The sequence below is a fragment of the Furipterus horrens genome, unplaced genomic scaffold (genome assembly GCF_987537825.1).
Source record: "Furipterus horrens unplaced genomic scaffold, mFurHor1.1.pri manual_scaffold_6, whole genome shotgun sequence".
Classification (NCBI taxonomy): domain Eukaryota; kingdom Metazoa; phylum Chordata; class Mammalia; order Chiroptera; family Furipteridae; genus Furipterus; species Furipterus horrens.
This window is the reverse complement of record NW_028327176.1, coordinates 72,167,577-72,195,463: the sequence shown is the minus strand read 5'-3', so window position 1 is coordinate 72,195,463 and position 27,887 is coordinate 72,167,577. Positions and strand designations below refer to the sequence as shown.

Here is a 27,887-nt window from a genome sequence, read left to right as displayed (position 1 = left end):
TCCTCTTTATAAGTAAACATAGAAGGTGGGCATTATGTGTTGGACAGTACCTTGTCTTTCAAAAAGAGTCACCTCATTGTGTTGCACTCTTTGCTCTTGTTATTGCTAATTACCAAGTTTATGGGGCTTCTTCCTATAAGACCACCATCTCCACCAAGAGCTGGGGTCTGGGAGTGGGAAGGCAGGCAGCTTCAGGTCTGTCCTGGCCTGATCTGCTCATTTTGCAGAGCCTGAGGCCCTGTCAAGTTTTTGCTCCAGGCCCCCCAGCCGGCTTCAGACTGGGCAGGGTCTGGCTCCCAGTTTCTCCTGCCTCTGAATTTCCCTAGGAGCTTCTAGATCTCATGTTTCCATTGATTGCCAAAAGTTTCTCTGTCTTCTCAGTACCTGTGGGGACTCAAAATGTCACCCAGACATTTGGTTCCTCTCCTCTCTTCCCATCTTCCCTTCCATCTCAGAGGAGTAACTAATTGGGTTTACATACTGTTTAAATACTCCAGGCATTTAACAAGGTAGGAACTCTGGCCTAGAGGAAAGACATCATGGTAGAAATTCAAGAGTCAAGAACCAAGTGCAGAGATGCATCGGGAAGAAAGACTCCCTTCAGGTCCCATGATTTACATCATATGAGGCTCCCCCAGTTACCAGAGGAAGAGCAGTCTGGAAATAGGTTCTTGCACAGTGTTGCAGGAAAGGAATTTTAGGGACACACATGTAGGAGGATTTTAAGAGACAGTGGCAATATTTATTAGAGTGCCCTTGCAAAGGTTGCAGAGGCACTTCCCTGGTACTCAGCTGGTGGATGGAGTTCATCGCCCCCAGGTAAACCACCCGTGTCTCATTCACAACCAGGTGGTTCAGCTACCTCTCGCTGTGGGAGAAATCTCGCTTCCAGGGCGGCAGGCCCGCACAGGGGCCCACCAGGTCCAGGAGGGTCAACAGCACCTGATGCTGACCTTGGGCAAGTTACTCACTTCTCTGTGCCTCATTCCGTATCTGCACATCTGCCTCCAAGGCTCAGTGGTGCCCAGACCAGTCGCTCCTGCACTCTGGTCCCCAGACTGCCAAAGAAAGACTAGAGCCTTCCTTAAGCTTTTCTTTATTTCCTTGAGTTTGTGAAGGAGTAAGCGTTCTTTCAAACTATCTGATCTCTTTCCTGGCTTTTCTGGGGCTTGCTTGCATCCTTATCCTATTTCATCTTTTTTTCCTTTTTTTAAAATTTTATTCATTTATTCTTAGAGAGAGGAGAAGGGAAGGAAAAAGAGGAGAGAAACATCAATGTGTGGTTGCCCCTCACACACCCCCACCTGGGGACCTGACCTGCAGCCCAGGCCTGTGCCATGACTGGGAATAGAACCCGTGACCCTTTTAGTTTGGAGGCTTGTACTCAATCTACTGAGACATACCAGCCAGGGCATATCCCATCTTTTTACCAGATCTTCCCAGTTTTGTCTTCATCCCTTTGTGGTTGCCATTTTGGCTCCTACCATACATGTCTCAGTAAAGGAATTTCCCCCTCACCACTTCTTCCACCCAGTGATTGGAAAGCCGGTCTTTCCTGAGTGATTGGGCTATTCCCTGGAATGTCTGTGAAACTGTAGTTTCCCAACTTAATAAGGCTCAGCCTATTTTCTTCCTTCTCTTTTGTTAGTACCTAACTAGCTGCCTACACTAAAAACACCATTCTTCACAGCTAAATGTGCCCTCTGGACTTGGGTCTGTGAACAACATTTAAATCAATATTAAATCCCATTTTCCCCATTCTTCCCTTTTTGGGGACCAGGAAACAAACCCAGGAAGGGTGAGTGACCAGCCCACAGAACACCTGGCTAATAGATGCTGGGGTAGGGGTTGAACCCAGGCCTCTCACTGCACTGTCTCTCTTCCATATGAGTGTCATGGGTCCAGTCCACACACAATCGCTTTCACTGATGCCAGCAGTGGGCCTGCTTTGAAATTGGGGTGGGTTCTGCCCTCCTCACCAGCCCACAAGCTCTGACGTCAATGACATTGACCCTTAGCTGCTAATGCAATTAAATCTGGTTTCAGAATGTACTGCCACCACCACCACCCCTAATTAATAGAAACCAGACTCAGCAGAAATGCTGGGCTGACTGCTTGGTGCCAAGAGTTCCCTGAGGAGCTGCTGGTGGGGACAAAACATGGCCATCCTTGGGATTGGCTCCAGATTTTCCAGATCCATGTGCCATGACTGAGCTCCAGCCCGCTGTCCATGTGCTGCCACCTCCCACCAACCCCACAGGCCAGCACCTAGGATCCAAGGTCTGTCTCCTCCTCTTGTAACTGACCTCAGTGCCTTGGAATGTGCATTCCACCTTTGTAATATACAGAGTATTAGAAGGTCAACTGAATTGTAGCTTCCTAACTGTGGGCCTGACAGCGTCTCTTATATGTATAAGCATGAGATGAGAGTGGTCTCTTATGGGTATAGAGGTAAAATTCAATTACGTGATTTGGAAATAAAGAGCCATGCCTACACACTGCAGCTAGCTGAGTGGATCAGAGTCTCTAGTCACATGCCACATGGGTCAGTCCTCAGCCATGTCCATTTAACTTTTACTTTAAATGGTACCATATATACAGAAGGCAGTTTCATGGAGTGGATGTGAGCAGGCTTTGAAATGGGATGGAGTGACGTTCAAATCTCAGCTCTGCCACTAGGCTGTGTGCCCTTGGAAAAGTTACTTAGCCTCTTTGAACCTTGTTTTTCTCTATTATATGGTTACTATGTGGATTAAATGATAAAATGTATATGGCTAGCAAACAGTAAGTAGTCAATAAATGTCATACAGTTTGTGTATTGTATTTGTGAATGAGATGGAGTTGGGAGGAAAGACTCAGATAAATGAAAAGTCCAATACTTACTTCCAACAAATAAATTGTACATGCATAAAACAGGACCATCTGGCTTGGCAGCAGCCATGTTATAGGACTTTGAGTTTTGGTTGATAGTATTTGGTGACAGGGACACCAAAAGCACACAAACTCACAAACATACGAAGACCTCTGGCTTGGACTCCAGTAACAGGTCTTTGTCTCCCTGCCCAGTCAGGTGAGAATGCAGGAACCTGCTCCCAGGAGAATGACCGTGACAGGAAGATACTTGAACCTGTGAAGGAATGGCTGGGTGAGCTGAGGGCTCCAGCCTGGAAAAGCAGCACAGGTGTGAGAGTTGTCTGACCATAGAAGGTGGTCATGGAAAAGACAGAGGTGTCTGACTCTGTGTTTCCAGCAAAAGAAAGTAGCCTTGATATGGGGAAACTGAAGGAAGGGAGAACCCACTAGCAGTCAGGACTGTGCAAAGATGGCCCTGATGGAACAAGGGATACAGGATTCTGACTTCTAATCACTCACAGGGGAGAAGTAGAGCCTTTTTCTCTGACATTAATTCCTCCTTCAGCCCTTACTACCTTGTTAAGAAGACTGATTAGGTTGGAATAGGTCATGAAATAAAATTAACTTGTCTTGCCTGGGCTCACAGAATAAAGTGCAAATCCCTAGAGGCCAATGCCTGAGATGGCTTTTAATCAAGCTAATCAAATGTCAGCCCCAGGTAGGTTTTAAAAGAAATGGGAGCCCTGGCTGGTATGGCTCAGTGGATTGAGCGCCGGCCTGCAAACCAAAGGGTCGCCGGTTTGATTCCCAGTCAGGACACATGCATGGGTTGCAGGCCTGGGGTGGGGGCATGCAAGAGGCAACTGCACATTGATGTTTGTCTTCCTCTTTCTCCCTCCCTACCTCTCTCTCTAAAAATAAATAAATATAAAAATAAAAGAAAGGGGGAAAAGAAAAATATTCCCAGACTCACTGGTCTTATTCCAGGCAATTCCATAAACACTAGGGAAGGCCTCTTGAAGGTGGCGGTACTTGATCTTGCCTTAGGAGATAGGATTTCATTAGGCAAAGATGAGTTTGAACCAAAATCCTCTTTCTAGAATCATAGGGTAGAAACAGCTGCTGTGACTCAATGTGGTGGCACTGGGACCTCCCCTCCCAGTGCTCTGATGAGGACCATTTGCCGCTGGCTTGCCCCTCTCACTGAGCCATGGCAGTGAGCTGCTGGTCTTGAGCTACTTTCCTTGGTCAGGCTTGCTGTAAAGGAAAGGCACATTTATCCTAAGAGCCAGGGCCTGCAGCAGCGTGACCTGAAGTGGAGAGCCCCCAGTTGAGGCTCCGTGATGGCAGCTGTCCTCATTAAGCAGGGCATCTGGTCATCTCATTCCTGAGTGTGTCCGGGAGGTGAATGAGCTTGAAATCTATTTAGCCTGCCGCATATTTGATTTCCTAGGACGCATTTGCCATGCGAGGAGACATCCTCAGGACTGCAGCAAGGGATCGCCATGGAGACCAGAGAACCGTCTGAATCCAGGCAAGGCTCCTTCACCAGCCAGGAGCCTGCCAGGTAACTAACTGATGGGTCTCAACCTTCACCTTGGGAAGGGGGAAACTGAGGCAGAAAGAAAGGAGGTGCATCTCAGAAAGAAATGGTGGGTGGAGGTGGGTTGAAGATTTAGAGAAAAAAGAGGCAGGAGCAGAGCAGTCAGAAATCCACCAGTGAGTAATTCTCTCTTGGGTTATGTGTTCTGAGCTCAGAAAAGTCTAAGAAAAACTGCCTTAATCTGAAATGGCTTTAGTAAAAAGTGATATTGAGGGACTTGCTCAATTCTGGGAGAATTCAGAAAAAAAGCCAACCAGGGAAAGTTCAGGAAAAAAGCCCAGCCAGCCATGGGAGACCATGGGGTGGACCATGTAGCATGGAGACAACAGTGGCGCTTCTGAAATAGCCTCTGGCAGGTCCTCACAGGATAGCATACGTCCGTGTAAAGGCACTTGAAAGGTTAGGCTCTGTCTGCCTTCTGATGCCTTCTGTGCTCCGGCATCAGTAGCTGTACTGCCCCAGGGAAATCACTGTACCATTTCAAGTTTTATATAGAAAAATGTCTAACCATGCTGGCCGCTCAGAGGGTGGCTGCAGCAGCTGCATTGAAGGCAGGCACGGACTCACAACAGGGGTCCCCAAATCTGGGCTCATTGTCTCCATCCACCAATATTTTTAACAATGCCGTAGTTATTCTCCATAATCATGTGTTCTACATTTTTTGCTTACAATATTTGCAAAGTTGTTATTTACTTATTCATATTTTTCATTGTAAAGGATGCTACCATTATTTGTTTCACAATTCCATTATAGCTGAACATTTAAGTGGTTTGCAGTGTTTTTGTCTTACTAATGAAGTGCTATCTTAAGGCTCATTGATTGCAAGAAAGAGAAACGCCTTCAAACTAGCCCCAGTTATACGACCTGGGGGCAGGGCTGGGGCAGATCTGGGGCAGGGCGCTAGTGGAAGGTAAGATACAGGCTACCTCATGGAAATGGAGCCAGTGGGGCTCATAAGGGGAGCTGGGAAAGCAGAATCTTCTCCCTCTCATTTTCTAGTGGAGTTTTAGGTCTTGGTGTTTTTTTGCTGTCTCCTTTATTTCTGTCTCTCTGCTCACACCTCAGCAGGCACTGGCTGAAAACGGCCTTCACCATATGATCTTGAGTTGAAACAGTCAACCCCATCTTGGAGTGGCTCTTAGATCAGTAGCCTTACTCTATGGGTCAGCTGTCTGTCTCTGAGCCCATTGGCTGAGGCTGAATGGGGTGGTGTGGCCTTGGTTTCACCTCCTTGGCAGAGGGAAGACATAGAAGGAGGGGGTATCTAGAGCAGATAAACTGGGCTGAGAGGCAGCTTGACAGATGTCCACAGCAGCAGCTATAAATATCTGTTCCTGAATTTTTTTTGCTTCAATGTATTCCCTGAGGCTAAGGTCATGAGAGTGCAATTAGGGTCAATATATGCTACAATTCCTTACTTTATTCCAGGGTTTGCGCAGAACTATTTTTATTAGGGACTATGGCGTGCACTGTTGGTGCCAAGTCAGGGAAACCAGATGCCAAAATACAGAGCTGCGCCTCTCCTCCCATTCCCCTCTGGCAGAGACAGGGATGGCAGGAGGCTGGGCTCAGGGAAGCTGGAGCTAAGACCAGCACTGTGGATGTGGACTGTTGGTCTCAGGGCCTGAGGCCTTCGTGGGGTCTGGCTCCAAGGGAAGGATCAAGGCAAGGTGCAATGGAATTTATGCATGAGCCTCGTGAGAAAATGAGAGTTTGTATAAGGAACAATAGGACAAGGTTTGGGGAAGTCTATATTGTATCTGAGGATGCCCTGGCCAGGTGGCTCAGTTGGTTAGAGCATTGTCCCATATACCAAAAGGTTGGAGGTTCAAGCCCCAGTCAGGGGCAGTTAATGGGAGCCATGGATTGATATTTCTCTTTTCCATGGAAGTTTCTCTCTCTCTTTCTCTCTCCCTCTCTCTTCTTCTCTCTCTAAAATCAATAAACATATCTGCAGGTAAGAATTTTTTAAAAATTATATCTGAGGGCTTGTTTCCTTAAACCTTGCTCTAAATTTTTCACCATTTGGAAATGATATTTTTTAATGTGCTTACCAGTTGTAACAAAGAGTCCCACACAGGGCAAAGGGAACAGTGAGCAGAAAAACTTGTTCATGTCTGTTTGAAGGTTTATGCCTTTGTAGAGTCAAGGAGTTAGAAGGACAAAGCCTTAGTGAGTACAACATCCCTTACGGAGGAAGCTGTGTTCTGGAGGCAGGTGTCCAAAGGAGATGGGAATAAAAGGCCCAGGGAAGAGTGAGGTACAACCTGAGCTCAAGACCTAGAAGGGGATAGAGCCTGCCCCTTCCTCCTCTGTGTGCTGGCTGCCCATCTGTGCCCCTCCAGGTTGTGGCGCCTCATCACTTCACTGCGCATGTGGGCTTCCAGGCCCTTACACCACCAGGATCAGAGACCTGACTCCTTCCTGGAGCGTTTCTGCAGAGCTGAGCTCAGGGAGGTGTCCAGCCAAGAAAGCAATGCCCAGGCCAAGGTGGGTGGCCAGGAGCCACAAGACAGAGAGCGAAGGTAAGAAGCCAAAGGAAGGACAAACACCTGCCCCAGACAGGCGGCAGGAGGCATCGCCTGCTTGTTTGGCTGTAAGCTGCTCCTTGAAGAAGGTTTCTATCTTGGGGGAGCACCAAGTGCTCCAACTGTCCCTGTCCAAGTCCAAGAAGTCCTGCAGGAGAAAAACCCTTTAACTGGAGTCCCCAGCCACATGTGTCCCTTGACCTCATCCTATTCAGAGTTCAGCTAATGTCCCCTGGAACTGGTGCTCTCAGAAACACACAGAGGTGCCCTAGCTTCTGTGGCTCAGTGGATTGAGTGTCGGCCTGCGAGTCAAGTGTCACTGGTTCGATTCCCAGCCAGGGCACATGACTAAGTTGCATGTCAGGTCTCCAGTTGGGGGCACGAGTAAGAGGCAACCACACAGTGATGTTTCTCTCCCTCTTTCTCCTTTCCCCTCTCTCTAAAAATAAAATAAAAAACAGAAAAAAACAAAAAACAAACAAAAAAGAAACACACAGAGGTGATCGCCTCGCCCATCTCTGTCCTCCTAGACTGCACTGTAAGCCATCTTGATACAAACCCATCTTGATACCATGAGCCTCAGGGAGAATCTAAATGGTACCCAGTTTTATGTATAGGTATGCATGCATTTTTCTGGAAAGAAGGTTGAAGGTTGGTGAAAATTTTCAAGGGCCACCATTCATGTTTCAGATCAGATTAAAAACCATGGGGAGGGACACAAGGAAAGGCTAAGGTGGGGAAGTGTTTGCTTTTTGATAGGGGAGAAGTCTGCAGAACAAGGTTCTGGACATCTTCTTGCCTGACACACTGCCCGATGTGGAGCTTGTGGCCAGTGTCACCTGGGGCAGACGTGTAGAGAATGCAGGGGCTGGACTGACACCCCCACCCCACATTCTACATTTCACAGCTGCTGCCTCTCTTCTCTCTTGGTCTTAAGGAGTCTTCCTAGCCAGTAATCTGTGGGGAGACCACTGGGCCACCACTGACTGAATCAATAGCCACTAAGCAGCAGAGGGTCTCTAGGACCTAGAGGCAGTTCGAAGGGAGGACAGGTGAGGCCTGCAGGAAGCTGATCTTCCCTCTGCCTCAGGAACAGGTGGGCTGCTCCTCAAACCTGCTTTCTGAAAAGAGGGGCTTGAAAAGCTCTTTTGGCTGAAATCTCTAGGTAATGCCAAGCTTTATAAGATGCAAAGTTGAAGGCCTGACCAATGTGGCTCAGTTCATTGGGTGTCATCCTGCAAAGTGAGGGGCGCCAGTTTGGCTCCTGGTGGGGGCGAATATGGGGGGTGGGGCGCAGCCGATTGGTGTTTGGTGTTTTGGTGTTTCTCACATCGAGGTCTCTCTCCCCTCATTCCCCTTTCCCTCTCTCTCTAATTAAAAAAAAAAAAAAAGATGCAAAGATGAAAATGAGCATGGGTGCTGCAGAGTGGAGTCTCTATACTGCTGGACACAATGCTGCATGTTTCTGTGTCAGATGAGAAGTGCTCAGCTGTGGGCATCTGAAATGGGCACAGGAGAGCCTCTGCAGGTAGAGGTCATGAAGCCCCAGAGGAAACAGGATGGCTCTTCCTGGAGCTTCCATTTTACTTCTGGATAAGCAGCAGATGACAAAATGTACATGCATATTTAATATGAAATATGAGAGTTAAAGGCAATTTCTTGCTGGTGACCACTTAAGGAGACCATTGTTCAGTCTTCTTGCTGGGAAAAGGTGTGGGGTTGCTGACTGAGATTCAAAGGCCCCATGGAGCGACATTCTTGGGCTCCTGTAGTCACATGAGCTCATACTGCAAACCCTTGGGCTCCTTGGGAAGGGAACCATGGAGGGCGTGGGTGCTGGCCAGGACCTGTGCAGGGACATCCGAAGTTCCCAGAGCCGGGCATCCTAGACCACGTAGGCCCTCCTGAATGCAAGGCCTGAGTGCTATTCACTGCTGAGCCAGAAAGGTAAGGGTAGGATGGAGGAAGAGTCAGCAACTAAGGAAAAAGAGAGGGTGGGGAAGGAGGAGGAAGAGGAGCAAGAGACGGAAAGAGGGAGAAAAAGAGGTTTGCTAGCAAGCCAACCAGACCCATTCAATTCCTTTTGGGCAAGCAAAGACTTCTTTGGCTAAATTGATCAAATTATCTTCTCTACAACCTTAGACTAATGAAGATGAGCATTAGACTCTTCGTTGATTTCCTAATGTGACCAGGTGAGTGGAAGGTTGAGCTAGGACCTTATCAGGGCCAGGCTGGAATATATACAAATGCCTGGTCACTTTCAAGAAGGTTCCAAGTGCACAGATGAATCTGATGGTGCAGGATGGTAGTTGATCAATGAGGAAGGCTTTCTGGGGGAGGAAGACTTTGAATTTTTTAAACAAAGTCCCATTGGCAAAGCAAAATGTACTCAGAGATGGGTCCTTAGTTCTGCAGGTTTGGGCTTGTGGGATTAGCAGCACAGAGGTGTGATAAACACAGGCCACTGTGCCTGGTGGAGCTAAGCTTCTGCCCCTTCATGATCTCACAGGAGAGTTTTGGTTCCTGACTTTCAGATGATTGGAACCAATCCCCAAATAATCCTGGGTGAGGAGAGGGAGACTTGGGTGGGGTAAGCAGGAATCCCAAAATGGCGTTTGGCTGGGTGGTCAGCATCCTAGCAGAGGTGCCCTGAAGATCAGGCTGGGAGCTACTAGCCACTGGCTCCTCTCTCCAGTTCTCCTGTGAGTGTCTGCAGTGACCACGAACAGGCAAGCCACCCTCCGGCTTGTGAGGCAAGCTGGCTTCCTTAACCAGCCGTGCCAAAAAACATGCCCTGGCCATTGACCACTTGGAGGTGACACTTTTGACCATGAAGTACTGTGCAATTCAGCTTTAAATAAATGTTTAGTTGGGTACAAGACCAGCTCCTCCTTCTACCAGGTTCTCACACAGATCAGCAGTGGCAGGCCTGGAAGTTTTAAGGTGAATAGGAGGGCAAAGGATGGGAGAGGAGAGACTAAAAACTAGGACAGAGCTGCCACCATCTATGTTCACCCGGTACATTGAAAGTGACGGCTGTGACTGAATTTTCAAGTGGAGGTGCCTTTTGAGAGCCAGGTCTGTACAGACAAGGGTAGCAAGTTGTCACTGCTGCTGACCTGCCCATTCTGGTGTACAAGGCACTTGACCTGCTTCACCTGAGAGCACCCAGAGGGCAGGTGCCACATTAGGTCTATGTCTGTACCCTTGCTGCCATCTCCCCATGATTAAACCAAGTGAAATAGAGTGGAATCTGAGCCAGATGCTGGCTTGAGTCTCATGGTTGATCTCCATTTATTCAGAAGCCTCCATTTAGCCAAGTGTTCACCTCCTCACCCCCCATAGCTTTTACCAGAGCGAACTAGTCATAGAACATTTTAGTCCCTAACACTCTCTGTTCTTCAAGCTGTGTGGAAAGACCCAGGAGATGGGGTAGGTAGGGGTACTGAAATAACCACTTGGGGGAAATGGTCTCCTGAATTGGAGCTGAGTTCACATCCCCGCACTTCATTCTCTTGGCCTCCTGCAGTGGCTGGCCTTTGGCCAGGAACAATGCCATCACCTGCAACAGCTCAGAGAAGGCGTGAGTACCTCTACTCCCCACAGAGCCCCACCTTCCCTCCTCCCCTCCTCCCCTCAGGCTCCTCCTCTCCTTAATCTCCCTCCTTAAATATCCCTGCTTCCCATCCTCTCTAAACACTGCCAGACCATTCTAGAATCCTGTTCTTTCATTGGACTTCCATCCCCATGGACAAACGAGGGAGGGACCTGGTCTGTATGACTTCTTATGGCAAGTCCTTTTATCTCTTTGTCTCAATTTTCTCATCTATAAAGAAGGGGTTGTATGGGATGAAACTTTTCAGCTTATTCCCTCTATTGCTGTATATTTGAGCCTGCAAAACTGGAGTATCTTTATAGAGCAGTGGATATTCTCCTTCACAGAACCTCAAGCTCCTGTGTGCCAGGGAAATGCTCTTGTCTTCAAGGCCGATTCAGCCTAATTTGGAGGATGGAATTAGGGCAGCAGAAAGAGGAAACTTAAACATTTCCAGGGCATAGCCTCTAGAAATGCTGGCCCACTGTAATTACTTTCTGTCACCATAAGCTGAGCCCACAGATCAGTGTGATATGTGATTATGGCAAATGGCAACCAAGAGCTCAAAAAGGGCATGTGCAAGTATGCTCATACATGTGTATTAGCATGTGTGCACCATTCTCATGCCTTCTTCATGGAATACCATGGGAATAGGTAGAGGAGAGTGTCTCAGTTGGAGCTTAGGGGAAAACCATCAGTATTAGCAAGAAATGCCAGTTTCTTGACTTTCCTTGTTATTTCCCTTTGTTCCGCCAATAGAACTTTTTTCCATTACCCTTCATGAACCTTATTTGCATTTTGTTTGCATAAATTTGGACATCGAATACAGAGATCCAGTAGCCAGTAATCAAGAAAAATGAAATTATTTCAGCTACAAAACAGTAGCTATTGCAATATGTGCTTGATGTAAAGCCAAACCTGATATTAAACACCTTTGAAATCTGGTGTTGAGCCCCAGAATCAGGGATAGGCTTGGGGCACCAGAAACCATGGACAGAGGTCCTGGGGGTCTCTAGGATTCTTTTTCCTGGGGCTGGCATGTGGGTGAGGGTGGGGGTGGATGGTGTGGTGTTGCCTACAATGAACTCCTATAAATCTTCTGAGATGGGCTCATATCATGGGTCCACACTGCAGCCAAGGACCAAGGCACAAAATTGAAGACTGTCCCAAACAGGGCCACCCAGACACAGAGATACAGAAATAATTCTTCTGGACATGTATCCCCATTCTTCCACCTGACTTCTGGCATTTTCTCTCAGTCCCATGAGTCCCGAATCTCTCTCCCACATCAAAACATTCCAGCCAAAACCAGTATTATTTTGAAACTACATGCATGAAGTTCCTTTGGGTCAGTGCTGGATGGATTTGGACAACAGTTGGGTGGTGCTGGGTCTTTCCTAGGCCCTCAGCAGGGTGGTAGCCAGAGGAAAGACCAAAACCTACACTCCAGGGGCAAAATTCTGGACAAGGAAATCTGAACCTGGTGCAATTAAAACTCCCAGCAAGGATTTCCAGCCAAGTTGGAGGCCTAGACAGAAACGATACATCTTCTTCCACAACTAAGAAGGAATACAACTACTTCAAAATTAGAGACAACCAGAAGTTCCAGAAAACCGAGCTGCATGGAAGTACAACAAACAAAGATATAAAGAAGAAATACCCATGTAGACAGGTAGGAGGGGCGGAGCCGGGGTGGAGAGGATGCGGTGTGGTGGCGGCAGCAGCAACAGCGGCAATGGCAGGCTGGTGGAAAATGCAGTCACACGTTTTAAAAAGTCAGGAGGGATACCTGGGGAGTGCTACCAGCATCAGATCAGACTGCACAGATCAAGGTCCCAGTGCCGGGGTAAATAAAACCTCATTGCTTTTGACTGTGAAAACCATTGGAGTTGGGGTAGAGAAAGAAACTGCCAGTCTCTCAGCAGAGTCTGCTTGTTTAAAGTACCCCCATGGTTCTAGAACATCCGCGGTATCACCCACTCTGGGAACGACAGCCAGGGCAGCAGCTAGAGAGGTGCCAGTCCCATACAGAAGTGGGAGAAGAGCCTGGAAAGGGGGCAAGAGCTGAGCAGGTGGCATTGTTCCCCCTCAGGCCCCTCCCACACACACAGCGCCACAATGTGGTGAAACGGGTCACCCTCTACTGATACGTATCTAAGGCTCCACCCCCTACAACATAACAGGAGTGATAGCTCTACCTAAGACACAGAGGCAAACAAACACAGGAGCCTGTCAAGATGAGGAGACAGAGAAGTATGGCCCAAAAGGGGGAACGGATCAAAGTCCCAATGGGAGAACTAAGCGGTGAGGAGATAGCTAACCTGACAAATGAAGAGGTAGCCAACCTAGCAGATGCAGAGTTCCAAACACTGGTGATAAAGATGCTCACAGGCTTGACACATATGCTTAAGTATGGCAAACACATAAGGGAAAAAGTAAAGACTATGCTGAATGAAATTATGGAAAATCCACACAAAACCAATGGTGAAGGGAAGAAAACTGGAGTTAAAATCAATGTTTTGGAACATAAGGAAGAAAAAACAGTCAACCAGTACAGAATAAAGAAACAAGAATTGAAAAAAATGAAGAGAGGCTTAAGAACCTCTGGGACAACTTTAAACATGCCAGCATCTGAACCATAGGGGTGCCAAAAGGAGAAGAGGAAGAGCAAGAAATCGAAAGCTTATGTGAAAAAATAATGAAGGAAAACCCCCCAATTTGGTGAAGGAATTAAACATACAAGTCCAGGGAGCACAGAGAATCCCAAACAAGGTAGACCAAAAAGGGACACACCAAGACATATCATAATTAAAATGCCAAAAGTTCAGGATAAAGAGAGAATCTTAAAAGCAACAAGAGAGAAGCAGAGAGTTACCTACAAAGGGGTACCTATAAGATTATCAGCTAATTTCTCAAAAGAAACTTTGCAGGCAAGAAGGGGCTGGCAAGAAGTGTTCAAGGTGATGAAAAGCAAGGACTTACAGCCAAGATTACTCTATCCAGCAAAGCTATCATTTAGAATGGAAGGGCAGATGAAGTGCTTCCCAGACAAGGTAAAGCTAAAGGAGTTCATCATCACCAAGCCATTATTATATGAAATGCCAAAGGGACTTACTGAAGAAAAAGAAGATCAATATTATGAACATCAAAATGGCAACAAACTCAACAACTATAAAAAACTGAATCTAAAAACTAAAAACAAAATCCAACTAAGCAAACCAGAATAGGAACAGAATCATAGGTATGGGGATCATTTGGAGGTTTGTCAGCTGGGAGGGGGAGGGGGAGAAATGGGGAAATGGTGCAGGGATTAAGAAGCATAACTGGTTGGTACAAAATAGACAGGAGGAATTTAAGAATAACATAGGAAAGGGTGAAGCCAAAGAACTTATGAGCATGATTCATGGACATGAACTAAGTGGGGGTAGAATTGTTGGAGGGAAGGGGGGGTACTGGGAATAGGGGGGGAAAGAGGAAGAAATTGGGACTACTGTAACAACATAATCAATAAAATACACTTAAAAAATTAAAAAATTAAAAAATAAAACTCCCAGCAAGGCTTAGCATGCCCAATAAGCTTGCTGGCAGCGCCCTCTGCTGGTTTCTTTTTATGTTAAGAGTTTAGTAGCAGAAAAGACCACAGGGCATACATATCACAGTAATTCCAAGCGGAGAGAGGATGGGTGACTGTCCTTGCTCTTCTCACTTAACAAGTTTAATAAATTTTATTCTTATTCAATGTATTTATATATGCATTGTCAAAAACATGCAAAACAGAGAAAAGCAAACATGAGCTTATACCAGCAGAAAAGTACACTTCAGTTTAACAGTGGAATACCATTATCAGAGAAAACCCTTCTTAACAAGTTGGCAAAGATACTTCCCAGCTTTTCCTAGATATAAAAATTGGATTTCTGGCCAAGACGGAGGCCTGGACAGACACTCTACGTCTCCCTCCACAACTAAGAAGAAATACAACTACCTCAAAACTAGAGTCAACCAGAAGTTCCAGAAAATTGAGCTGCATGAAAGTTCAACAAACAAAGATATAACCAGACAGGTAGGAGGGGCGGAGTGGGGGCAGAGAGGATGTGCTGTGGTGGCAGCGGCGGCAGCGGCAGTAGTGGCAGCAGCAGTGGCAGTGGTGGCAGTGGCAGGCTGGTAGAAAGCACAATCACACATTTTAAAAAGTCAGGAGGGAGCACCTGGGGAGTGATCCCAGCACCAGAGCAGACCACACAACTCACAGTCCCAGCACCAGGGAAAATAAAGCCTTATTGCTTCTGACTGTGCAAATCAGTGGGGGTTGGGGTGGAGGAAGAACTGCCAGTCTCTCAGCAGAGTCCACTTGTTTAAAGGGCCTCATGGTCCTAGAATGTCCAGAGACCCACCTACTTTGGGAATGACAGCCAGAGCAGCAGCTAGAAAGGCGTCAGTCCCATACGGAAGTGGGAGAAGTGCCTGGAAAGGGGGCGAGTGCTGAGCAAGCAGCATTGTCCCCTCTCAGCCCCCTTCCCCACAAACAGCACCACAAAGTGGTGAAAGGGGTCGCCCTGTACTGACAATCCCTAAGGCTCCGCCCCTTACAACATCACAGGAACAACAGCTCTACCTAAGACAAACAAACACAGAAGCCTGTCAAGATGAGGAGACAGAGAAATATGGCCCAAAAAGAGGAACAGATTAATGTTTCAGTGGGAGAACTAAGCGACGAAGAGATAGCCAACCTAATAGATGAGGAGACAGACAACCTAACAGACATAGAGTTCAAAGCATGTTCACAGGCTTGACATATGCTTAAGTAAGGCAAACGCATAAGGGAAGAAGTGAAGGCTGTGCTAAATGAAACGAAGGAAAATCCACACAAAACCAATGGTGAAGGGAAGAAAACTGGGGTTGAAATCAATGTTTTGGAACATAAGGAAGAAAAAACAGTCAACCAGTACAGAATAAAGAAACAAGAATTGAAAAACATGAAGAGAGGCTTAGGAACCTCTGAGACAACTTTAAACATGCCAGCATCTGAACCATAGGGGTGCCAGAAGGAGAAGAGAAAGAGCAAGAAATTGAAAGCTTATGTGAAAAAATAATGAAGGAAAGCTCCCCAAATTTGGTGAAGGAAATAGACATACAGGTCTAGGAAGCACAGAGAGTCCCAAACAAGCTAGTCCCAAAAAGGACCACACGAAGACACATCATCATTAAATGACAAAGTTTAAAGATAAAGAGAGAATCTTAAAAGCAACAAAAGAGAAGCAGAGAGTTACCTACAAAGGGATGCATATAAGACTATCAGCTAATTTCTCAAAAGAAACTTTGCAGGCAAGAAGGGGCTGGCAAGAAGTAATGAAAAACTAAGACTTACAACCAAGATTACTCTATCCAGCAAAGCTATCATTTGGAATGGAAGGTCAGGTAAAGTGCTTCCCAGACAAGGTAAAGCTAAAGGAGCCCATCATCACCAAGCCATTATTATATGAAATGTCAAAGGGACTTACTCAAAAAAAAAGGAGATCAAAATTATGGACGTCAAAATGGCAACAAACTTACAACTATCAACAACTGAATCTAAAAAATAAAAACAAAATCCACATGAGCAGACTAAAATAGGAAGAGAATCATAGGTATGGGGATCATTTGGAGGATTATCAGCTGGGAAGGGGAAGGGGGAGAAATGGGAAAATGGTGCAGAGACTAAGTAGCATAATCAATTGGTACAAAATAGACAGGGGGAAGTTAAGAATAACATAGGAAAGGGTGAAGCCAAAGAACTTATATGCACGACCCATGGAGGGAACGGTGTGTACTGGGAAGAGGGGAGCAAAGGGGGAAAAAATTGGGACTACTGTAGCAACATAATAAATAAAATATACTTAAAAAAGAAAAAAACTGACTAGATAGATAGAGAGAATGCATTTAATACACATGCTGATTAATAGCATTTGTATCCCAACTCAGCTACCTACGATCTTTGTGACCCTGGATAAGCTACCTGACCTGTCTGTGCATCAGCTACCTGACCTGTAGAAATAGATGGTGTAATACGTAGTCTCTTACAGATTTGTATAAAAACTAAATGCGTTAAAATATGTAAAGTGCCTAGAGCAGTGCCTGGTACATAGTTAGTGCTCAATAAATGTTGACTAATATGTGGCTAAAGATTTTGCAGCTAGCTACAGCAAACTCGAGATTGTGTTCAGCAGCCATCCAAGAATTTCTGTGCCCCCATCATTGCCCCGTGTGCCCGGCAGCTGGAACTAGGAGCATTCTTTTCAGCATCCACATCAGAGTAAGCCCTAAGTGAGTCTTTGCCCTGTGTCAAGTCTTTGCTGTCTTCTGTCGTGTGAGGCAGATCCCAGAAATGTTTTACTAGATAAATTTTTAAATCTTGCCATTGGACAGTTTCTCTTCTGTGTATGCCACTCTCTTGTCCTCAAACTTGTTCATCAGATATGAAGGATGAAATGAGGTGACACTCTCTCCATTATCATCATCCTTGTTCACCAGAGACTCAAGACTGTTTTGTGCAAATCAATGGTTATCCCTCAAGTTGCTGGCTGATTTCTGATTTTGGTTTGGAAAGCACTGCCAAAGAGGTTCTGTTGTTGCTGTCAGAACTGCAAAAGGAGAGAAGCTTGTTGCGCAGGAGGACTTCTCATGTGATGGCGAGGCTCTTGAGAGGTTCCTGCAGGATGACTCTCATGGCAACCTGAAGAGATGCCTGAAGTCAGAGCCTATCCTGGAGAGCATCGGTTGTCCCGTAGAAGTAGTGGTAGGTAGAACAATGGTTTCCCACGATACACAGGCCCTAATCCCCACATCCTGTAACTGTATTACCTTACATGGCAAAAGGAACTTTGCAGATATGATTAGGTTTAAGGACCTTGAGATAGCAGATGATCCTGATCCTAGATTATCAGGGTGGGCCCCCTCTAATCACATTCATCCTTCAAAGTACAGAAATTTTCCCAGCTGCAGAGAACCAGGGAGATAGCAACATGGAAAGAACTCAACCTGCTCTTTCTGGCTTTGAAAATGGAAGAAGGTTACCACAAACCAAGGATGTCTTCAGCTTACAGCCAACAACAAAATGAGGATATTGGTCCTATATCACAAGGAATTGAATTCTGCCAACATTCCAAGTGAGCAGGAAACAGATTCTCCCCTGGAGTCTTCAGAAAATCACAGCCCTGTGATACCTAGATTTTAGCCTGATGAGACCCATACCACACTTCTAATCACAGATCTGCAAGACAACCTTGGGTTGTTTCAAGCCATGAAGTTTGTCACCCTGGCTGGTGTGGCTCAGTGGATTGAGTGCCAGCCTGCAAATAGAAAGGTCACCAGTTCGATTCCCAGTCAGGGCACATGCCTGGATTGTGGGCTAGGCCCCTAGTTGCAGGGGTGCTAGAGGCAACCACATATTGATGCAGCTCTCGCACATCAATGTTTCTTTCCCTCTCTTTCTCCCTCCCTTTCCCTCTCTCTAAAAATAAGTAAATAAAATCTTTTAAAAAATAAAATGAAGCCACGAAGTTTGTGTCAATTTGTTCCGGCAACTTTGTAACTTAGGTAAACATCAGGACCATTTTCCCACATCACTGAATATTCTTCAGTGGCATTTGAAGGCATTTGAAGAGGGCTTCTTGGATTTCACTGTTGATGATGACTCTCCTACTGTTGCATGATTGGATTGCTTACTCTCTTTAATGATTGTAAATAATGGTAGTGATTATTCTTTTGTATGCTTGTTTGTACACAGCTTTTATTACTTCCTTAGGAAATGCTATGTAAACTGCATTGATCTTCTTCAATGACTGTTTAATGAGCAGACAGCTATTTCTCATCCAGTGCCTTCCTCCAGGGTGTGGAAGAGAGAATGAGAGGGGCCCATGATTCTGGCAGGGACCCCTGAGGCAGGCCAGGTCTCTTTCCTTCTTCTTTGGTTTCCTCAGCTGTTCAATGGGTGGCAATGCCTGACGTGCAGAACTATTGTAACTATTAACAGATAGCCTTTATGACTGTGCCCAGTCCTTCAGGACAGCCCATAAAGGAGAGGAAGCAGAGTGAAGCCCTGTAATGAGCAGATACCTGCACTCACAGGACCTTCCTGCTGACCAATCCTCCCCACCCCACCCCACCCCCGCCCCCTCAAGCTAAGTTAAGAGCCACTTGTGGGGAACCTGTTCTCACCTGTGAGAAGCTTGCTTCCTTCCTGCCCCTCCTCCCTTTCTTATCAAGGCCGGGAGTTTTCATCGGATGCAGAGGCAGGTTTTGAGAACAACCAACAGGCCACACCCTTTCCTTTAGAACAGAGTGCTTTATAGGTGACTTCCAAGAGTCTCAGTGATTTTTTCACCTTAAAAGTGTGCGTTTGGGTTTATTTCCAATTACCTCAAAATGTCTCCAGTCTTAGCTGTTTGTGACTTCCTAGGTGCTCAAGAAAATGGGCCAAAACTTGCACAACACTAGGCTGAACCATTGTGTGCACTTTAATGTACACAAGGTGAGTTCACCGGCTGGTTTACCTCACACTTCAGGAATAATAATAATTATTATTAACATAAAATCAGTAACCTCCTTTCACCCCAGTGAGCTAGAAACACCTACCTCCTATCCCGGGCCCTCTCCCCGCGTCCGTCCGACTTACCCTCTCTGTGTGGTAGTGTCTGTGGCCTATGGAAATTGCTTAATGTTCCCCTGTGTCGTCAGTGACAAGGCAAGAAAGGAAGAGAAAGAGAAGGAAGTAGAGAGAAAGGAAAACTGCCTAAAACAAGAGGAGTAAGTACTGAGAGAAGTGCTTCCAGGAGGAGTTCCGTGGTCACAGGGAGCCTGCTCCTGCCCAGGACCCAGGACCTGGGAGTGAGGGTGACGCTGCTGGGTCTCAGGTAGCCCTGGAGAGGAGGCTGGTGACGGCTGCGGAGGAGGAATCGGTTCCAGGGCGTGGGTGAGATCCTGTGAGGCTCTTGTACTGCAGGGAGAGTCTTGGCCCAGCTCCGTGATTCTAAGGGGGGCTTACTGGTAGAGAGGGTAGTCTGTAGCATCGGGAGAGCAGTTAGGGGCTACTACTGTGAGTAGTCGTGCAACCCCCCCCTCCACTCCCCCACCCCACCCAGACATTCTGTTTGCCCACACAAGTGCTATGCACACAGTTCCGGTAAGCTAAGGCCTTCCCCTGGCCACTCGGAAATACTAGTCACAAACATTAATCCAAAACCAGTGCCGGCAAGTGTTGAGAGCAGTCCAAATCCTATTGGTGAGCAGGTCATTTTGCACTTGCTGAGTCCAGGCAAGGGCAGGAAGGCCCCCGGGATCTCCTCTAAGGAACAGCTGTGCCAGCACATGGGGCATATGGGCTGGTGGAGGAGGCCTGTGGACCCAAAGAAAATGCACCTTCTGCATTGCCTGGAAGCTAATCCTCACATCCTGAAAGTGAAAACAGAAAGTGCCCTAAGCCATTTCTCCTCTCAGCTGCCTAAGTGATGCCCAGGGTGGTAGTTTTCATGGAGGGACAGGATCCAGGTGCTTGGGAATGAGCCTTTAGAACATCTGTGCAAATGATGTGAGCAAGGTGGAAAGTGTTTCCAAGGGAATGCCCCAGGCTCCCAAATCTGTCCCGAAGGCCTCCAAATCATCAAGCAACATATATATGCAAGTGGGCAGGCTCCAGCCCTGGGGGGGACTTGGGTGGGCCCCAGGGATCTGCATTTTCACAAAGCCCCACAGGTGGTTCTGAGGTTCCATCCACACCCTCAGTGACGTCACCATGCTGCAGTTTTATGCCCAGCATCCTGAAGGCACGGGGCACACCGGGATGTCACCATCATGATGTTATAGTCAACTTGGCTTCCTGGGGAGCCGAGTCCCACCTCCCAGCCTGTCTTCCCATGCAGGGACGTCCATGTGACCCTTGAGACTGACACTGTCTGGGACAGCCCTCTCTTGGACTTCCACCTGCAATTGCCCTAGGGTTCCTAAGCTAGGCCAGGGCTTTATGACCCTCCAAACCTCTGGTCTTTCAACACACTGTGGGTGTCTGTATTTACAGGAAAGTCACCACTGTGCTGGACCCCTCTAGCAATGTGTACCACCGCTGGGTGACCGTCATTGCCCTGCCTGTCTTCTACAACTGGTGTCTGCTGGTGTGCAGGTAGGGGCATGGGTGGGGCCTCCACCCAGGGAGGGTAAAGGGGAGGAAGGGCAGCCAGGCATCAAGACAGAACTCTGAGTTTCACTCAGGAGCGCAGGCTCCCGGTCTCTTCTCGACCACTATCCAGCTGCTTATACCTCAGTTTATCCATGTCTTAGCTGGTTCTAGAAGAGAACCATCAGGGTGTTCTAAAGCACTGGTGGGGACCCATGCTCAGGACCGACAGCAAGGGTCCTGGCACCTTGCAGCCTTAATGGAGTTATAGGAGGAAGATGCTGGGAAGGGGTGAGGCATTCCTGAGCAGCCTATGGGCCAGGGTGCAGGTTAGGGGCACTGTTCTCTGACTGTAGGCTGTGGGCTGGGCTTGTTGTGTCAGCGTGCAGGGCAAGCTGCTGTTCTCTTGAAGGCAGCCAGGGCCTTTGGGGTGCTCCTGAGTGGGCCTTCAGGGCAGGGTACAAGTTCCTAGGCAAGTGTGTACTTCTGGGATGCAGAGGGAGCTGTTGCTCTTCTGAAGATAAGCAGAGGCTCAAGAACTTTCCTAAGTAAGCTGCAAGAGAGAGAGGGGGGCGAGCTGCAGCTCTCAGTGAGCAGGCAGAAAGTCTGCAAGAGAGAAATGTCAGGATGGCTCGATGGTGGTTTCTCCTCTGGTGGGGCCGGCAGGGGACAGCAGGCATTTCCGAGCAAGGTACAGGGCAAGGATGCAGGGACAAGAGGCTGCATTTCTGAGAGTGATCTGTGGCTTTGGGGCATTCTTGTTCGAGTCCAAAGACAAGTACACAAGGTGAAGGGGCTCTTGGGGCAGGTGTGAGGGGGACCTGGAGGGGATGAGCATGTGCAGCTACTCTTCCGATTGGTAGGGGCTTTGGGTGTTTCCTTAGCAGGCATTCAGAGACAGAGCTGTTGCTCTTCTGGGTACGCAGGAGGGTTTGGGCTTTTCTAGCCAAACTTCAGGACATGATGAGGGGTGAGCTGCTCCTCTCTGACAGTTAACAAGGGGCTGGGGGCTCTTCCTGGCAGATCTGCAGGATAGGGATGCAGGGTGAGCTGTTGCTCTTCTGAGGGTAGACAGGAGGCACAAGGGAAGAAGGGGAGAGAACTTTGGGCCTTTCCTAAGCCAGCCTGCAAGCCAGGTATGACTACTTCTGAGGCTGCACAGAGCTTTGGGGCTTTCCTAAGGACGTGTTCGGACCAGGATGCAGGAGAGGTGCTGCTCCGTGAGGATAAGCAGGGGCTGTGGGGTTTCCTGAGCCAGTCTGCGAAGCAAGGCTGAAGGAGTGAGTCCTGCTCCCCTGCTAGGTGTGGGCGTCACCTGCTCGTGCTATGTAACAGGGATGCAGAGACCACAGCTCTCAGAGTGTAAGCAGGGGCTTTGGGGTTGTCCGAGCAAGGGGTAGTCTCTTGGTCCTCTGAGGGTAAGTGTGGGGGTGAAGGGGGAGAACCTAGGGCCTTTCCTAGCATGCCTGGGAGGACAGAGGCAAGCTGCTGCCCTTGGGGGCAAGAGGGATATTTTGCAGGTATTGTCGGTACGAGAAATAGTGAACATAAAGACCTAGAAAATCGAAAATATTTACCGGTTTGTTCAATTGTTAATCTCCCAGAAATTCTCATACTTTTGACTCCAGAAAGGGTAAGTCCTCAGCCCCTTCACCTGACCCCACCAGGGAGGCCTAGGAAAACCACCTCTCCCTAGGGTCTCAGAACTTCCTGTCCAGGAGCATCAAGGAACATTGGGCTCAATCCCAACTCTTCCAAGCTATGTGACCTTGGGACAAAAAATCTCCTCAGAGGCCGGGGTGGTAACGCTGGGGCACAAACCCTGCAGGCAGGACTGTTAGTGCACCAGCCTGCCCAGTGTTTGCAGCGCTGAGCTGGTGCCCAACCAGGGACCCTGCCCCAGACACCCCACTCCTTGTCGCACTGGATTAGGGCCTGTTTTGACGAGCTGCAGTCTGAGCACCTGATGCTGTGGCTAGTCCTGGACTACTCGGCAGATGTCCTCTACGGCTTGGATGTGCTGGTGCGAGCCCGGACAGGTGAGTGTGTCCCCCACCCCCCATCCAGGATCCCTTGGGCCAGGCTCCAGGCTGCACATCAGGAGGGGTCCGGGGAGACCACACGCCAAGTTCAGGAAGATCCCGAATGGTAGGGAAACATGACCTGCCCCTGACCACTAGAGGCAAGCAGGCCTGGGGACCTCCAGTAGGAGGCAGTGGCGCTGCCTCAGTCTTCCTCTACAGTGACCCCTTGGACAGGGCCTCATTCATAGTATCCATGAAATAAGAAGGCCACCATCATCTCGAAGCTCCCCTCCAGCTCAGCACTGCTGGAAGCAGGAGACAGCTCAGTCAGTCTTCCCTAGGCTAGTCAGAGGACCCAGGACATGTCACTCTGTGGCTTTTATGGGAGTATTAAATATGCAGAACTGAAATCTGAAACAGGGCCTTCCTGCAAACCGCCTCTGCTCACAGGTGGGAGTTAAACACCCCCATGCCTCAGCCTCCAAGCTGTACATCTTTGGGGCTCCTTTTTCTAATTTGCACAAAGACATCACATAAGCTAGTGGAGGCCTTGCTTGTGACTTGCAACATTTTTTAACCAGAAACTGTGCCATAGTCATCAATATAAGCACCGCTGGATCACAGCGACAAACCATGTGGCTTCGCAGCGTACAGAGTGTTTCAGCACATCTTGTTCATACACTAGAACTGCCACCTGAGGGAGACATGCAGGCATGGCTTCCTCCATCCGGCTGATTTAGAAACTGAGGCCGGGAGAGGCTGAGTGCCTGGCCCAAAGTCCACGGTCACTACCCAGCAGCTCCCTGCTTCCACGTCAGTGTCCAGCATAATAACAGAAAACCTCATGTACACAGCTTGAGGCTTGCACGGGTGACTTAGCCATTCCTGGGGGTAGGCCACTCCATGCTCACATAAGTCTGCCAAGACACAAGAGCTCCTGGAGTGGCCCAACTCATTGAACCAACTGTCCCTGTTTCAACCAAGCTTCAGAAGGACAGGTTACTCTGACTCAAACATTGACCCCTGCCCCCACCTCTTTGTGCTTTGGTGTTATCCCTGGCAACCTAAGATTCAACAGGGAGCCAGGGAATGAGGGGCAGGTGGGCACAAAAACAAATTAGCTGTGGAGTTTATTCCAAGGAGAAAAAAAAAACCAAAACTCTTCAAAATTGAAAGAAGATGTAATAAGGAAGTATTGAGGAGTCATGGGGCACAAGGGGTGCCATGAAATGATCTAGGTTCTCAATACACATGAGTATAAGCAAAGAATGAAATAAGGAACAGGGAGCTGAGAAGCAGGGTGTCCCTAACATGTGGCAACACACTTGATGTCTGTTTTTCCCAGGGGGGCAGTCCTACCTCTGTCTGCCTCAGAGCATGGCCCTGGCCCAGCGGCAGTACCCCTTGGGCCTGTTGCAAACGCCCCAGACCCAACCTTAGGGACAGGCCCAGCACTCTGCTTCACAGAGCCCTCAGGGTGGCTCGATGCTTGCCAAAATCTAAAAAACATTTGTTATATTACCCTTTCTACTTCCGTGCATGTTTGAAAATGTTTAAAAAAGAAGAACAATGCAAGTCATGTTCACTGGATTAATTTTATTAGTAATCCAAGAACTATGCCTCATGACTCCCAATGTCCAGACCAGTCTGATTTTGGGGGGTTGGGTTTCAGCCTCCATATGTTTTCAAAGCCCCTTAGACAATAGTTGTGTGCAGCCAAGGAAGGAGTTCTATTGCTCTCCTAGACAATGTCTTTAAAAGGCATGTTATGCCCCAGTAGTGGCTGATGAAATCAACTGGATAGGCTATGACCTGTGCTTTAAAATTTTTTATTAATATTTTCAAATATACACAAAATCAGAGCGAGTAATGTGGATCTCTAGGTATCCTTACCCAGCTTCAACAGTTATCAAGATTCCACTAATCTTGTTTCACCTACCCTCCCCACCCCTTTTCTTGACTGGAATATTTTAAAGCAAATCCCAGACAGTAACCCCTTCACCATGTATCTCTAACTTCAAAGGACCCATTAAAAATATAACTACCATTTTTGTTTCAAAATGTAATAATCATTTCTATCTCTAATATCCAACCCACATTCAAATGGACCCAATTGATCTATATTTTTAATGGAATCAAATGGATTAGAACATTATAGACTAGTAAATATCAGAGTGCACTTCCTGTAGTAACGGTAAGTATGGTTTTTAAAGTGGTTTCTATTATTTGTGTATAACTACATTTCCTATGGTCACATTGTGAAATATCTCTCTGTGGGCCATGGTAAAAAACCCCAGCCTCTTTGATGCCCAGGTGACTTCATCTCCTTCTTTAGGCTTCCTTGAGCAAGGCTTGATGGTCAAGGATACCAAGAAGCTGTGGCAGCATTACACAAAAACCTTGTACTTCAAGCTGGACATGTTGTCCCTGGTCCCCACAGACCTGGCTTATTTTAAGCTGGGCATAAACTGCCCAGAACTGAGGTTCAACCGCCTACTGAAGTTTCCCCGGCTCTTTGAATTCTTTGATCGCACGGAGATGAGGACCAACTACCCCAATGTGTTCAGGATCGGGAACTTGGTTTTGTACATCCTCGTCATCATCCACTGGAATGCCTGCATCTACTTTGCCATTTCCAAGTTCATTGGCTTTGGGACAGATTCCTGGGTCTACCCAAACATCTCAAACCCAGAGTATGGGCGCCTCTCCAGGAAGTACATTTACAGTCTCTACTGGTCCACTTTGACCCTGACCACCATTGGTGAGACCCCACCCCCTGTGAAAGATGAGGAGTTTCTCTTTGTAGTCATAGACTTCCTGGTGGGTGTCCTGATTTTTGCCACCATTGTGGGCAATGTGGGTTCCATGATCTCAAACATGAACGCCTCACGGACTGAGTTCCAGGCCAAGATTGACTCTATCAAGCAGTACATGCAGTTCCGCAAGGTGACCAAGGACTTGGAGACACGCATCATCCAGTGGTTTGACTACCTGTGGGCCAACCGGAAGACAGTGGATGAGAAGGAGGTGCTCAAGAGCCTTCCGGACAAGCTGAAGGCTGAGATCGCCATCAATGTGCATCTAGACACACTGAAGAAGGTCCGCATCTTCCAGGACTGTGAGGCAGGGCTCCTGGTGGAGATTGTGCTGAAGTTGCGGCCCACAGTATTCAGTCCGGGGGACTACATCTGCAAGAAGGGGGACATTGGGAGGGAGATGTACATCATCAAGGAGGGCAAGCTGGCAGTGGTGGCTGATGATGGGATCACCCAGTTTGTGGTCCTCAGTGATGGGAGTTACTTTGGGGAGATCAGCATCTTAAATATCAAGGGGAGCAAGACAGGGAACCGCAGGACGGCCAACATCCGGAGCATTGGATACTCAGACCTGTTCTGCCTTTCCAAGGATGACCTGATGGAGGTGCTCACTGAATACCCTGATGCGAAGAAAGCCCTGGAGGAGAAAGGACGGCAGATCCTGATGAAGGACAACCTGATCGATGAGGACCTGGCCAGTGCTGGGGCACACCCCAAGGACATCGAGGAGAAGGTAGAGCACCTAGAGTCCTCCGTGGACACCCTACAGACCAGGTTTGCACGGCTCCTGGCTGAGTACAGTGCCAGCCAGATGAAAGTGAAGCAGCGCCTCAGCCAGCTAGAAAGCCAGATGAAGTTCTGTGGGAGCAGCCCTCTGCCTGATGGGGAAGCTCTAGGACCAGAAACCAAACAACAATGAAAAGCAGAGGTCTGTCTTCTGCTTCCCAGAGCCGGAAGTGTCAGTGTGATACTTCATAGCTAGCAAGGAAGAGGACAGTGCAGGGCTGCATTCCAGCTCTCTTTGCCCTTTGCAAGCTGTGAGGCCTTGGCAGAGAGCCTCGGTTTCCTCATCTAGAAAATGGGACTTGTCAAGTTGTAGCTTATTATGAGGTCCACATGGAACACCGCACGGGGCAGAACTCTGTAAAGTGCAAGGTGTTCCCAGTCCAAGCACATAAAAGTGTGGGAACTGAACTCTTATTTTTTATCCATAAGGAATTTTTAGACTTCTGATCTTCCTTTTGTTATAACTGGAAGGTGGTTTCGTTCCCCTTCCCCCTTCCCCTCTGGCACCACCCTCCATCACCTGCCATAAGGGAGATGTAACAGAGGCTGAAAATACAATGCAGGAACTAACTCAAATCAACCTCATGCAAGGCAGTTTGAGGCCGATTTCTGAATCTGGTATCTCCTCATGGGGTCTTTGGGACCCTGGAAACCCCTGCCTTTGTTGGTGCTGTGACAAGCACAGCATGAAGCAAGATCATCCCATCTGACGTTACTTCAAGTCTGTGATCCAAATCCAGACACCCTGCCATGCAGTCCCTGTGAAACGGGAATCTGTTTCATGGAACAGAGCACCTCAGTTGAGGAATAAGACCTTGTCAGGGCAGCCTTGCTCTGAGAGATCACCAGGAGACCACTGTGAGATTAGGCAATGGGTTTATTGAGGGAAAAAGGGGGAAAGTGGGAAGGGAGAGGCAGCTCCCATACCAACTCAAGGGCCTGCAGGAGCAAAGGGAATTGGGAGAAAGGGTATGGGGACTGGGGAATGGGGACTCCCGGTCCTCCTCAGGGGGCCATAGGAGTCCCACCTGCACTTCTGCAGACACCTGTTTTATACTTGTCAACCACACATTTTGGTGAGGGTGAGTTTGCTTATCAACATATTTAGTAGATCATTTACATCTGAATTCCCCACCACCACACACACACACACACACACACACACACTCTCTCTCGCACACCAGGTTAGTTAACATATTGGGCTAGGTTCATTACCATTTCCCCTGAGAATGGTTTCAGTCCATCAACACATCTTTTGGGAACTGCTAAATCCATCAGCATATTCTTTGGGAATGGCTAAGTCCAGGGCCAGGTTGATTAGCATATACCAAAAGTCCAGGTGTGCATTCTAGCTGCCTCCATGTTCTGACAGGCCTCTCCTTCTAACTTGCCACAGGGATTCAAAGACAGTTTCTCTGTCCTTGAGTGGGGAATCTGGGGAGGCCTGTCCTGGATGGAGGAGGAATTATGTTTAGGAGAGAGTCTTTCAGGTTGGGATTTGGAATGTGGTTCTCAACCAAAGCCGACAACTGAGACTT

General features: G+C 47.8%; 1 protein-coding gene across 1 annotated transcript in view; it reads left to right on the top strand.

Moving 5' to 3' along the window:
- The window catches only part of CNGA3 (cyclic nucleotide gated channel subunit alpha 3), a 50,801-nt gene extending 23,671 nt beyond the window's left edge, over positions 1-27,130 (top strand). The window contains exons 4-11 of the mRNA XM_090280758.1: positions 4,307-4,420; positions 6,802-6,981; positions 10,514-10,567; positions 19,292-19,360; positions 20,022-20,024; positions 20,628-20,729; positions 22,656-22,762; positions 25,083-27,130. Coding sequence (XP_090136884.1) covers positions 4,307-4,420; positions 6,802-6,981; positions 10,514-10,567; positions 19,292-19,360; positions 20,022-20,024; positions 20,628-20,729; positions 22,656-22,762; positions 25,083-26,482 — 2,029 coding nt within the window. The 3' untranslated portion in view covers positions 26,483-27,130. The remainder of the gene's footprint in view (positions 1-4,306; positions 4,421-6,801; positions 6,982-10,513; positions 10,568-19,291; positions 19,361-20,021; positions 20,025-20,627; positions 20,730-22,655; positions 22,763-25,082) is intronic.
- Positions 27,131-27,887: the final 757 nt, after the last annotated feature.